Here is a 13,634-nt window from a genome sequence, read left to right as displayed (position 1 = left end):
CACCCCCTCAGCACAGAAACACAGTTTGGTGTTTCTGGTTACAATCCCCAATCTTGTTTGGTGTTTGTGGTTACAATTTCCAGTCTGTTCCTGCATGGCCAAATGGCACCTGCCAGTGTCTGCTGAGACACCAAGGGCACAAAGAGCACCCAGGGGAGCTCTGCTGGTGGACAATCGTGCCCAAAACATCCCATCACCATTGGATTGATCAGAATTGGCTTCTCCCTCCTTCTCAATGGCACTCACCTCCCTGCACTAAGGAAGCAAATGGAAATGGATGCTGAGCACAGAGATGATAAGATTTAACTAATTTTTGTGTGTTCTAGGCTCAGTGACATTGCTGTAAAGATATAGCAGCTTTCAGACCCTCCCTTGCAGCATGAGCCCAACAGGACACCCAAATGTCACCCTTGTAGGAACACAGCTTCCACCCCTTCCCTGGCCATCCATACCACGCTGGCTCTTCTCGGTCCTTGGCCTCCTCCACAATCTTATCCAGTGAACTAAAGAGTGTCTCAAGATTACCCTCATTTTTCACCTCCTGGATCTCCTCCTGTGAAGGATGGACAAAACAGGAATTCAGAAGGACTCAAAGTGAACAAACACGGGCACCACACTGTTTGTGAGCTCTTGCTGGTCATGGAATCAGGGAATTGTTTGGGTTGGAAGAGCCCTTAACACTCATCTTGTTTTACCCTCTTCCATGGGCAGGGACACCTTCCACTATCCCAGGTTGCTCCTGGCTGTGTCAACCCTGGCCTTGGACACTTCAAGGATGGGGCAGCCACAGCTTCTCTGGGCAACCTGTGCCAGGGCCTCCCCACCCTTATGGGGAAGAACTTCAATTCTCCTTGCCCTGACACTCCAGCTCTTTGTCCAAAATCCTCCCAGCTTTGTCCTGGATGAAGAGCCTACAAGCTGGGGATCACCATGTGATGTTTGAATGTTGGGGGACACTTGGGGACATGGTTTAGTGGTGGCTTTGACTGTGCTGGGGAAATGCTTGGACTCGGTGGTGTTTTCCTAAAGGTGTTTTCCAACCGGAATGGTTCTACAGCTCTTTCTGCGGAATACAGAGAGGTCTGGAGAGCTGTCTCATTTTCCTGCTTTTCTCATTTAGGTAATGTATTTACTGCCCTTAAAAAATCAACCTGTTCAGCACTTTTTCACAGCCTCTCTGGAAGCTCCAAGGCCTTCTGCAGCCCCCCAAGCACCCGGGTCGCGCCCTCATTCACCTTGATGGATGCCTGTAGCTGGGAGATGAACTGATCGTAAATGCTCCGAGTCAGCTGGGGCTGCAGCTTGTAGAAGCAGCGGTAGCAGTTGACAAATCTCTGGTAGCTGCAAGACCGCAAAGAAGGCAGGATCAAGATTAGGGTTACGGTGGGGTGAAAGGTTAGAGATGGGGTCRGGGTCAGGGCCAGGGCCATTGCAGGGGATCCGGGTGGGCCCAGTGCTCCCTCCCCGCCCTGCCCTACCCGACCCTGCCTCCGCCTCACCTCCCGGCGGCCACCAGCTTCTCCAGGAATGTGTCCACCACGGTGCTGAACACCTGCGAGCGACCCGGGGCTGCCGACAGGGCCGGGCCGGCACCGCCATCCTCCGCCACCTCCGCGCCGCCCTCACCGCCCGCCGCCGCCATGGCCGGACCCGCCCACAGCCGCCGCTGCCCATTGGCTGCCGCCAGGGCGGGCGCCGCTGCCATTGGTCGAGCCGTCAGGCCCCGCCCCCGCCGACTGCAAGCGCGGGAAGAGAGCGAGCCCGTGAGGAGCCGTGGGCGGGGCTCCGTGCAGCCGCAGGTGGAGCTCCAGGCAGCCGTGGGTGGAGCTCCGCGCAGCCGCGGGCCTGGCTCCGTGCTGCTGTGGGCGAGGCTCCGTGCAGCCGCGGGTGGAGCTCCGTGTGCAGCTGCGGGCGGGACTCCGTGCAGCCGCGGGCGGAGCTCCGCGCCGCTGTGGGCGGAGCTCCGTGAAGCCGTGGGCGGAGCTCCGTGCAGCCGTGGGTGGAGCTCCGTGTGCAGCCGCGGGCGGAGCTCCGTGCAGCCGCGAGCGGACCTCCGCGCAGCCGCGGGCCGGGCTCCGTGCTGCTGTGGGCGAGGCTCCGTGCAGCCGTGAGCGGAGCTCCGTGCAGCCGCGGGTGGAGCTCCGTGTGCAGCCGCGGGCGGGGCTCCGTGCAGCCGCGGGCGGGGCTCCGCGCAGCCGTGGGTGGAGCTCCGTGCCGCCGCGGGTGGAGCTCCGTGTGCAGTCGTGGGCGGAGCTCTGTGTGCAGCCACGGGCGGAGCTCCGTGCAGCCGCGGGTGGAGACCCGTGCCGCTGCGGGCGGAGCTCCGCGCCACCGCGGGTGGAGCTCTGTGTGCCGCCGCGGGTGGAGCTCCGTGTGCAGCCGCGGGCGCGGTCCCCAGCCAGGCCYGGCCGCTCCCGGTTGGAACCCAAAACGCGACAAAAGCCGCCGCGATAAGAAGCTGCCGCCTCCCGGAGCAGGGCGGCGCCCGGCCCTGAAGCGACGCGGCGTGACAGATCGTCCCTGTCGCCGCAGCCGCCGTGGGAAGGCCCGCTCCGCCCCGCAGCGACCGAGGTTCTGGGTCGGTTAGTGAAATCAAACGATCAAACCTGAAGAATTCAAGCCTGAAGAAATCAAACGATCAAGCCTGAAGAAGCAGCCAAGTTCAACTCGGATAAAGAAAATAAACGAYATTACCCACGTCACAGCCAACCAGGACCCAGCCCGCGTCCTCAAGGCCTGATTCCAGGCATTCCACGTGYTCCAGCCCATTTTTCCTGGCTCATTTAGCCACTGAGCAGCCACTGTCACTCCTAGTCCTAGTCCAAAGGTGAAACCCTTTCTGTGACGCGACAAAATGCATCAGCCTCCCCTGGCATGGACACTCATGTGCTTTAAAKGCAGGCACCAAACTGCAGGTCTCTGAAATTTATTAGTTGTCAAGAACGTTGCTGGTACGAGAGGAACATTAGGTTTGACAGTGTCTCCCCACGCTGGTGCTGCCGCCCCTCCATGCTGCACACTGGGATTGGCCCCGCTGCACTCGGCAGAGTTTGATTGTTATTATTCCTGTTAATATTGGTGTTACTGCTGCCTTGCGATTTGGAGCGCACGTTTGAGAGCAGAATCTGCTATTGCTGCAAGAACCGACTGGTGTCAATTTTTAGACAACAAACAGGAGCCCAGAGCAGGTGCAGAAGAGCTGCTCCAACAGCTCCTCCAGTGGCTCTGGCATCTGCTGCCCTTGTGAGCACTGCAGGAAACAAAAACGGGATGAAGAGGGCTTTGATGACTCACTGGCAGCCCCATCACAGCACTGCACCTTAGAACCAARCTCTGCCCTTAGCAAAGATGCCTCTCCCATCTCAGCAGCACCTTCAGCACTCTCCACCTTCAGCAGACRTGGTGGCACACCCAGTCCCCGCTGGGCAGAATTGTAATGCTGGGATGAAGGGCAGAACCACACTCGGTGAGTCCCCAGGGAAAGAGACAGCTGAGATGAGCCCAGCAACAGCCACAGGTCAGCAGGATCAACACTCGACCAAAATTCCTGGTTATGGCAGCAGAGGAATGGAGCTGGTGCACTCTGTGGTCTGGAGATGMATCCCAAACCTCACCAGACACGGCTAACCAGGATGAGCACCACGTGTGGGCTGGCAGCATGACAGGCAAATCTCAACCACCACGAGCAGCAGARTACAGTCAAACAATCCCTTTCCTCCCCAAAAAGCAGCCTCTGGTTTCATCCCCCTGAAGTTTTCACCTGGTAAAATACACAGACCATAGCTCAGGATTCTGATCCAGCAAGTGTGCAAAACATCATCCTTGCCCYTCCCAAACAGGATGAGCAGTATTTAAATTCATGAAGTATTAATGAACCATCACTTCTTATTCAATATGAACATGCCAGTCAGGTTTGACCTGGATCAAAAGCCAGCACAAGGTTTTTCCTTCCGCACCTCGCATCCAGTTATAGCTCAAACCCCATTCAGTTTTCACCCAGCTGCTGGCAGCACCACAATTGGACACTTCCAAACTGCATTTCTGGGCTTAAACTAACTAAAGGTGGGAAGTGGCCACAGCCACCCTGAACATGCAGGATTGACACACTGAACAAAGGCCACAGGACAACCATTCAGTTCCCCAGAAATCAGAAGCAGCTTCCCTAAAATAAAAAAGAAATTAAATTACAACAGATTAAAAACACAGGTTAGGTGTCAAAACCGCCATCAGCTAATTCCAAACAGCCAGCTCAGCTCTTGACTTGCTGTCAGCCAGCCTGCTGTTTGAAGGATGAGAGACAGGGAACATTTTCCAAGAACATACAAAACAAGTATGTAGATCTATTCAAAGTGCAGGAAATCAGGTCTGAAGTGGTTCCAGGTTACTCTTGTCTCACATCTTCTAGAAATAAATTCACGTCATTGGAGAAATTCACTTGTCTATTTTCTGCTTCCAGCTTCCCACAGCCCAACTTGCCACTAGAGACATCCCACCAGAGGGTCCTGCTGCAGGCCGTGAGAATCCTCTCCTTGGAAGTTTGGCAAAGATGAAAATAATTTAAAGAGAATAATCTGGCTTTTTGATTAAGCCAGTGAGTCTTTAATTAAAAAAAAAAAGGAATTAATAATTTGCCAGGATGCGTTCACACACCTGGAATGGACTGTCCCAGACAAACAGCACTGCCGAAGGTCACGACTGAAGCAAAACCAGCAGCAGAGCTTTGTATGACACTCAAATCTAAAGAGGTGAAGTGCAGTTGCTTTTGCATCTGCCTTGTGCTGCAAAACCAGCCAGAGACAAAGGCACAGCAGCTGTGTCACCTCCTGGGCTCTCCAAGGCAACAGTCCAGATTCAGAGGGTTCACAGGAAGGTTTTTTTCCACCAGCTGCCKCTACCAGTGCCTCGAGTCCACCAGCTCTGGGCGCAGGCTCAGCTTCTTCAGCGTTTCGTACCCCACCACGATGACAATGGTGGAAGGAGTTGCTGAAATGATGCGGGCAGAGAGGCCTTTAGTCAGCCCCCATGGACCTTCCTCTGCAATGAGCTGTTTGAAGGTGAGGATGATGGAGCTCTTGCCTTCCACCTGCAACAACAGAACAAACATTGACAGAGCTGCCATATTCCAACCTGAGCAGCTCTGGGGCTCTGCTGCAACTGAAGACTGGAGATGACAGATCAGCCARCCCAACAACCTTGATCTGGTCTCCAGAACTCCCTGAAGAGGGGAGCAAAAAACCATAAAGTCCATAAAAACCATAAAGAGGAAGCATCTGTCCCTTTCCAAAGAGAAAGCCCGTCTGAGCAGGCCAAGCCAGCACCTCCAGCTTTGCTCCCTAGGCTSCTCCAGCTAATGCTGAGGGCTAATTAAGCAGTTAATAGCCAGGATGAAAGGCCCAGGGAGAGCAGGGAAGCAGCTCACCTAAAACCACAGAGATCAGAGAGCTGAACCCCTCCCCATGCTGTGCCAAGCAGGCTGAGCTCTTACCTGGACCCGAGCCCTCACCACATCCATGGGGTTGGTGAGTGTGGAAGCTGTTGCAGCTGCAAGTGGCCCAGATATTGCTTGCAGAAGGAGGTGGGGACAGTCTTTAGGAGTCAAACTCGAAAGCTGTTCTGGGATTGGGAGAGAGGAAAGTTTCAGACTTTCAGTGGCTGCTTATCAGTTCCTTAACTCCACCCCCTAAATCCAAATGATTTGGGCAGAATCCCTGATTTACAACCYGCCACCTCCTCCCACAGAATCTCCAAGTGATGCTTCCTACACCAACCAGAAAGCTGACAGGGCACAGGGAGCAGGACTCATCATCCCAGTGGCTCCAGGACACTCCCTGTGCTTCATCCCACAGCCTCCCATCAGCTGCCACACCAGCTCCCAGGCCTGTGAGGCAAACTGGACAGAAKGAGCTTCCATGTCCCCAAAACAGGGCACAGAAACGCCCAGCCTCTTCAGAAGGTGGGGGAAGCCTTAAGATAAGGCCTTATTGGAAGGTGCCTGCAGAGATTTACACAGAAAGCTGTCACTACTGGGCACACTGTCCCACTGCTGATACCCCACTGTGGATCCCTAAGGAGAAAAGCACCACGTAGTGCTCATCCCAGATTTCCTCACCCTGCTCCTGCTGCCTGGCCAACAGGATTTGAATCTCCTGCACTTGTATTGATTGAAGTTGAACAGAAGACTGTTCAAAAGCCTCATTTTTTTTTTTTTGGATGACAAGGAAGCGTATCTGGCAGGAGGGAAGGAAGCAGCTCTGTTCATGACCTCGAACATCAACTGGAATCAGGGCCAGCAGTGTCCTTTGAACCCAAGGAGGGTTCAGTGACCCCTGCTGCTGCTCTGTCCAGGGACAGGGGACTCAGAAATTCAGCCAAAGCAGARATTCACTGACAGCTGGGGCTTATGTTTCCCATCAGCTTGATTTCCACTGAGAAGACACAGAGAACAAACACCTGGAAGTGGAGAGCTCTRGTCTGCCTTGCTCTTACATGCCCTCCTTTGAGCCCTTTTCACATTAAAGCCTTATAATTAATACAGTGGGTTTTGGTCTTAAAAACTGTTGACATGGAGACTCATGGGAGCACTCCCACAAAGTGCAGACTGGACCAAGCTGTCACTTGGTGACATTTAAATGCATTTAATTTAAATGCCATTTAAATGCACACCAGATGCAGAATTGATGCTCCCCATAGTTATCAGAACTCTGGAAAGCAAACAGGAYCTTTGAGACATCTGGATTTTGAAGAACAGGTGACCTCCATGATAYACTTTAGGCCCAGTATAGTGAAACTCAAACTGCTCATTACCACCACTTTTTTGCAGGAATTAGGTAACCAAACACCAAAAAACCATGTGTAAAGCAGAAATCTAAAGGATCATCAGAGGTAGAAATAAATCTTAGCTGGCCAATACCTTTAGTCTTTGGACCAATACCTTTAGTCTTTGGGAACACCCTAAGAAGTACCAGAACTGAGCAAGAACATTCTGCTGCCAGAACATTCTCCACTGAGAAAGAACATTCTGCTATGTGTAGTTTTTGATCACAAGACTTGGTGCCAGTTCTAAAGCTGCCAAAACTGAAGCAAAACCCGACAGAAACCCAGGGCAGATTTGGCCCTTGTCTCTGTTTTTGGTTTTGCCATGAGATTTGTGGCTCAAAGTCCTTCTGAGTCCACATGAACTGAAAGATGAACTATATTTACATGGTGACTCCAAAACTGTGCCTCAACAGAAGAGCCTTCCTCACTCCCATGGACAAGGCATTATTTGGGATTAGTGGAAGATAAAGCAGATGCATAAAGCCCCTCTAGAGCCATCCAATTTGAAGTCCTCTAGCACTTGGACTCCTCATCATTGAAACMCTGCTGCTCTGTTACACTTCCACCCAATATTTGCAGAATTCGTACACAACCAAACACAGCTCTTTAGTTCACAAGAGGTTCTGCTCCCATCCTGAGACAGAAAGCAAATAATGCTGCATGCACCATGTCAGAGTCGATCCGAGCAGCTTCTGCATCTCCTGGGATATGATACATTTCAAGCCTCCTTTCACTTACCAGCATAGAAGTGGTAGAAGGGCCACCAGACTGCACTGTTGGGAATATAGGTGAGCAGCGAGGCCACGTAGCCCCTGTAGAAGCCTCTAAAACCGTCAGCCTTGAAAATCTGCACAATGATGTCCTTGGTTTGGCCAAAGACCAGCAGCCTCTTGCCGTCCTGGCTCTGCACCTTGAACCTGCCCATGCTTTCCCCCTTCCTCTGCATCATGAGATGCTGGGAGATGACATCGATGGGCACCGTGATACTCTGGGCCACCAGAGAAGCCGAGCCGCCGGCCACCAGAGATTTCACAGCGTTGTTGTTGTTGTACCGTGACACGTACTTCCGAGTGAGCTCGTATGTGGTSACGTAGCACTGTCCCGAGATGAGGGTGAAGGTGTTGACCAAAAAGCCACGGTAGAGCCCAGCTGCCCCTTCTGTCCGCAGGATTTTCACAAAGGCATCGAAAGTCCCGTTGTACAGGCTCTTGCCTTTCTGAACCTGCAGCCGCGTCCGGATGAGCGTGAAGGGGTAAACGCTCACCCGGATCATCATAGTCATGCAAATCCCAAACACGTAGAATTTCCTTTTGTCCAGGTGCTCCCACTCGATGATGGGGATGTTGCGTTTGTCCTCCATGGCTCCTTGGGCTCAGGCAGGAGAGGTCCAGATCTCCCTCAAAGGTGCAGAGCAGATCCAGGCCCAGCCCTCCAGCCTTGACCAAGCAGASTGCAAGTGCTGGCACCTGAAACGAGAGACCCCTTGGGTAGAGGACAAAGCCCCCACTCACTACGGTCACCCACATCACCTCAGAATTTTGCTGACCCTCCTCAAGCACAGTGATTCCTTGCACAGCATGGTGCTGGCCAAGCAGAGGGACTGTAACCTCCAGAGACAATGCCCTACCATGTGGCTGATGGTAGCACCTTCTGGTGTCACTGTGGCTGTTTTCTGACTTCCAGCAGCAGCTGGCACATGTGCAGCTTTCACCACAGCCCAGACTGCTCTGTGGAAAAGCAAAGCTCCCATGCTTTGGGAAATAGGCTGAGAGCCAGCAGATGAGCACCACTCCAGCAGCACACACACCTTTTAATGGACACGCCAGATCAGGGATGGCCAACCAAAGCAGCTTCTCCCCAGTCATTCCAGGTCTGTGATGCTTCCAGGTATCACTTTTCAGTTCCAGGATCTGCACAAAGAAGAAAGTGACAAGTCTCTGTTTGTGTTCCTAGATTCCCTGCATGAATTAGAAACATTTCTTTGGGCATTTGCATTCTGATCTTCCTAAAACCGGAGGGTGATGAGAAGGTGAAAAGAGACAACAGTGGCAGAACAAGGCCAGTACAAAACAGCCATGTAGAGTCTCCACATTGATCACCAAAACCCTGAAAATAAATAGTTAAATCACAGCCCAGGATCTCTCTATTGAGCTGCTTGTCAGCTACAGTGAGCAAAGGTCACCCCTGCTGCCAACACTCCATCGCTGCTCCTGGTCTGATAACCCCATCCACTGCTGGCTGKGCTCAGAGCACCAGGAATGGAGAGGATGAGGAGGGAGGTGCTGCTTCAGCCTTCCCCAGCTCCAATTGCTGCAGCTTATCACCATGTCCCACCAAGCATCAACTGCTTCTCCACAGCCAGGCTCCTGGTTCCTCTAGCTGCTGTAATTAGCAAATTAACTTCCTGCATGATTAACAAGCTTGGGCTAAGAGAACCTCCATGCAGGGCTGAGCTCAGAGTCATCCAATGCAACAAGAGAAGGGCAGCTCAGAGTCATCCAATGCAACACTGATCATTTCACTGCCTGCAAGGACTTTATTTCCTCATCAAAATAAAAAAAAAAAAACAAACCCTTGGGGTGTTTGGGTGGATAAACTTTTGGGAAAGGCTTGACTGAAGCTGGATCATAACTTACAGTCCATGGGCTGGCAAATGGGTACTGAAAGAGGTGCCCAGGAACGAGTAGAACAGCTGGAGAGCAGAGTGAGAGCAAGAAGCAGGAACAGGAACAAGGGGATCTGAAAACAGATTCCCCAAGGGAGAACCCAAAGGGACTGGCAGTCACCACCACACACCAATTTGGGGGTGCTTTACATCACCAAACCACMACTTCATTGCCTAAAGGAGCTCCAARGGRGAGGGATTTGGGACAAGGGCCTGGAGCAACAGGACAGGACAAGACACTGACCAAGAGCAGGATTAGATGAGATACTGGGAAYAAATTGTTCCMTGTGAGAGTGGCACAGGTTGGCCAGAGAAGCTGYGGCTGCCCCAGCTCTGGAGGTGTCTGAGGCCAGGCTGGACACGGCTTGGAGCACTCCTGTCTTGTGGAAAGTKCCCCTGCCCATGGCAGGGGGGTGGGATRGSYTGGGCTTYAAKGTTCTTCCAACCCAAACCAGYCTGTGATTCTTGGGGAAATGTCTCCACACTTGGGAATTCATGAAGAGTTCACACAGACCAGAGCCATTCTGTTAGAAACACAGTAACAAAACAACTGGGAGCTGTTTACTTCTGGCACAGAGAAGAAATTACAGTTATGAAATTATGGCWGATCAGGGTGGGTGTTCCATGAACTGACCATTTCATTGCCTGTTGGCCAAAAAAATATTTACTGAASAGCAGCAAACAGCATTACAGACTACCACAGCTCCTGCAGATGCACAGGGGAATTAAAAACATCCAAGGGCACCTGGATCCAACATTTTTAYCAGTGCAAGGAGAGCTACACTTCACCCTCCTAGGCAATTGCCTTGCCAGATAAGGCACAACAAACACCACAGCCTGGCTAAACAAAGCCTGGATTGCTTTAATTACAATTACAGCTTTACTGTGTTCATTAATACTGGCATCATCTGACACACAAAGCTTCCTCRCACAGAAATTATCTGCAAACAACCCCTATGAAAACATGATTTGGTTCTTGTTAGGAGTCCCAGTAGTTTAATGTTTTATATTAAAAAAAAAAATAGTCTAGCCAATATGATTCCCTGGTGAAGCCTGAGTGTTTAGTCCATACTCCAAATTCCTCTGCCACCCAGAGACAGAATTGARCTCCCCACAGGAAAGGGATGGGCTGACTGCAAAAAAAAAACATCCTCATTACTGCAATAAGGAAAATGAAATAATAACMATAACAATAATAATAATGATATATCCTTGACCTTTATTTATGTGCTCTTTGGGTTTAGAATTTCAGCCACAACCTCTCGAGGAAATAGCTGCACTTTCTCTGGACTCTTACCAATAACTCCTCTCATTTGGGATCTGAATTAGAAAGACAAAGTCACTTTAAGCCCAGGGCTCTGAAGCACTCGAAGTCTCTCCTGTGTGGAAGAAGGAAGGCATCCTGGCAGCTTCAGGGATGATCAAGCATCATCATACAATTCTTCCTTTGCCARCATGAGAGTTTTGCTCAGAGCATTTACTCTTTCAGAAATGTAGACCAAGGCCTTGCTCAGGGCAGGGATCCTGTCACATCAACTCTTTTGTAATCTTTCCCCGTAATTTTGGGGAGACTGATAAAAAAGTCACACATCTCCTCATTTGAACTGCCCTCCAAAACAAGGTACAAGATCACCAGTTTTTCCTTTAGCTCATGCTTCCTTAAATTCTGGAGCAGCTTCCAGTGCCAAAACCATCCCTCAGTGGTYCCTTCCCACCATGTACAAAACAGCATTTCTTGAACTTCTGCCCAGAAATCCAAGCAGGGGTACCAAGCAAGGTGCCCCCACTCCTTCTCTCTCAGCTGGGCACAACCTCAGTCTCCTAYACACAGAACTCAATTCAGTACAAACCCCTCCAAATTGTGTCCTTTTAATCCCACCCTGTCAATCTGCTCCYCAAACTGTCTTTGCTGCAGCTGGAGCTAAAGATGATGCCCTGGCAAACACAGACAGGGCCTTTGTGTCCCCCAGCCRGGGATGTGTCCTGCCCAGCATGCTAATGCCTCAGCACCCTCCTGGGAACCATCCAGAGGCTGCCTGGCATCTCCTCGGGCAGAGAATCACAGAATAGCCTGAGYTGGATGGGTCCCAGAGGGGCCATCGAGTCCAATTCTTGAGTGAAAGGCCCATTTGGGAATCAAACCTCGACCTTGGCGTTGTTAGCACCATACCCAACCCACCGAGCTAAGGTAATACACGGCTCACTCCTTCAATCTACCCCATGGTGGGAGAGGATACAAACCCTCGAGGGGGTCCTGGCTGTCACTGCAACCCCGCTGACAACCCTTAGCTCCTCGCAGCAGCTGTCACTGTGTCACCGATGTGGCAGAGGCACTCTGATGCCAGCACTTTTCTCCCCAGCACCCCCGAGAACCCCCTCCACTCTCCAACCCGCCGAGCAAAACCCCCAACTCTGATTCCTGGTCAACAAAAGCTCGGCCGTGCTCTGTGGCCGTGCACGGGGGGCACAGCTCGGTCCGGGACCCGCTCAAGGTCACTGCCGGGCCAGGCGCGTCCCCAGCACCGCGGCTCCGTGTGGCGGGGCTGTCCCCGCTGTCACCCGGGCAGCTTTATCCCCGCAGCTCCGGGGGGCTCCGGCCACTTCCCTGTCCACCCCTGAGGGGACACCGGTCATTGCCCTGAAAAAGGCTTCTTGGACCCTCCAGCCCGCTTCTCCGCCTTCCCGGGGGCCGTTCAAGCGCTGCCCCCGCTGCACCCGAGGGGCAGCTCCGGTTCCTTCCCCGCCTGCCCCGGGACTCTCCGTCCCCTTCCCCCGGGGTCCCTCAAGGCCAAGCGGCTCTCGCACCAACCCCCTCCCCCAGCCCGCTTTACCCGCACCCCTCACCATCCACCTCGCCTTCCCCACCCTTCTCCCTCCTCATCCGCCCGCGCAATCTCCACACCCGCCCCGGTTTCGCTCAATGGCCCCCGCTCAATCGCCGCCGCCGCCCGCACCGGCCCCGCGCCGCGCCGCCGTTAGGCCCCGCTGGCCCAAGCAGCGCCTCTCCCAGCCCCGCCGCAGCGCCCAATCCCGCTGCCCCCTCAGCTCACCTCACCCCGGCGGGACGGACTCCCGCTGACCGCCGGTCAGACCCGGCTCGGCCCCCCCGGCCCATGGCCGTCCCCCGGCCGGAAGTGACCGGCGGCGTCAGCGCCCGGGCACCGCCGCCATCTTGGGGACGGGCAGAGGCCGCGCCGGAAGTGCCGCCCGCGCTTCCGGCCCGCAGTAAAGAGGGCGGCGGCCTTAAAGGGACCGCGCCGAATTGCGGCTCTTAAAGGGACAGCGGCAGTCAGGGCTGAGTGAGGATCCTGCGCTTCACGGGCTGGAGGGGGGCACGGAGAGGAGGAGAAAACAGCACGGATGCTCCCAAAGAAAGGGAATGATGGGCAAGTGTGAGACAGTTGGCTGCTTGCCTGTCATTGCATGTCTACGCCTGGCAGACATGTGTCCCTACGCGCACATGTGTGTTGCCCTGGCATGTAGGCCTTGCACATGGCAAAGGCTTCTACACACCCACCAAMAAGGCCCAAGAACCCCCCGGGGCTGCTCCATGGACCCAGCAGTGAGAGGCATTGAGTTTTCCTTTTTTAATAAAAAAGCAAGGAGCAGGAAAATTTGCAGCTGGTTTGACTTAAAAAAGGCGGATCAAAGACACTGGAAATGTGGGGGGGCAGCTGAGGAGAAGTGAGGGCTCTGCCACTCCAGAGCYCCAAGGGTCGGGATCATGCCGTGTTGAGGAACAGGGGGCAGTGGAGTGTGGGTTCCCATGGGGTTGGCCTGTGGAGCCCATTGGGCACAGTTTCCCTCATGCTGTGGTTTTTATGGAACCTGGGTTTTTTTCCTGGGTTCCCATGGGGTTGGCCTGTGAAGCCCATTGGGCACAGTTTCCCTCATGCTGTGGTTTTTATGGAACCTGGGTTTTTTTTCGTGGGGTAATACCAGTGTCAGCATCCACCATTTCCATCCATCCCCACCCCACGTCCTTGCCCCATGGTCATGTTTCTCCTCTGTGCCACATCGTTCCCCTGTCCCTGTGACCTYCTTTTGTCCTCCATCCCACTCCTTTGCACCATCCCACCCCTGCTGCTCCCAGGGCCCATTCCACCCCCTGCCCCAGAACGTGAACCTTATGTTAAAACAGGTGTATTAAATA

General features: G+C 53.4%; 2 protein-coding genes across 3 annotated transcripts in view; both read right to left on the bottom strand.

Annotated features, from left to right (window-relative positions):
• Positions 1-1,720, bottom strand: part of PMF1 (polyamine modulated factor 1) — a 4,488-nt gene extending 2,768 nt beyond the window's left edge. The window contains exons 1-3 of the mRNA XM_057382446.1: positions 1,500-1,720; positions 1,236-1,341; positions 453-553 (exon numbers count right to left, since the gene is read on the bottom strand). Coding sequence (XP_057238429.1) covers positions 453-553; positions 1,236-1,341; positions 1,500-1,705 — 413 coding nt within the window. The 5' untranslated portion in view covers positions 1,706-1,720. The remainder of the gene's footprint in view (positions 1-452; positions 554-1,235; positions 1,342-1,499) is intronic.
• A 2,411-nt stretch (positions 1,721-4,131) lies between these two features.
• Positions 4,132-12,676, bottom strand: SLC25A44 (solute carrier family 25 member 44). 2 transcript variants are annotated; one of them, XM_057382436.1, is made up of 5 exons: positions 12,532-12,676; positions 8,624-8,726; positions 7,555-8,282; positions 5,486-5,613; positions 4,132-5,083 (listed from the first exon to the last, which is right to left on the bottom strand). In XM_057382436.1, exons 3-5 carry the CDS (start codon positions 8,174-8,176, stop codon positions 4,892-4,894), a joined length of 942 nt encoding a protein of 313 aa, XP_057238419.1. In that variant the 5' UTR covers positions 8,177-8,282; positions 8,624-8,726; positions 12,532-12,676; the 3' UTR covers positions 4,132-4,891. The 2 variants fall into 2 exon arrangements, with proteins under 2 accessions (XP_057238419.1, XP_057238420.1); XM_057382437.1 differs by lacking the exon at positions 12,532-12,676 and adding an exon at positions 9,726-9,867.
• Positions 12,677-13,634: the final 958 nt, after the last annotated feature.

This window comes from Malurus melanocephalus, unplaced genomic scaffold (assembly GCF_030028575.1).
Source record: "Malurus melanocephalus ecotype Western Australia unplaced genomic scaffold, MMel_1.1 scaffold_567, whole genome shotgun sequence".
NCBI lineage: Eukaryota > Metazoa > Chordata > Aves > Passeriformes > Maluridae > Malurus > Malurus melanocephalus.
The sequence above is the reverse complement of the archived record's forward strand: the minus strand, read 5'-3'. Positions and strand labels throughout refer to the sequence as shown.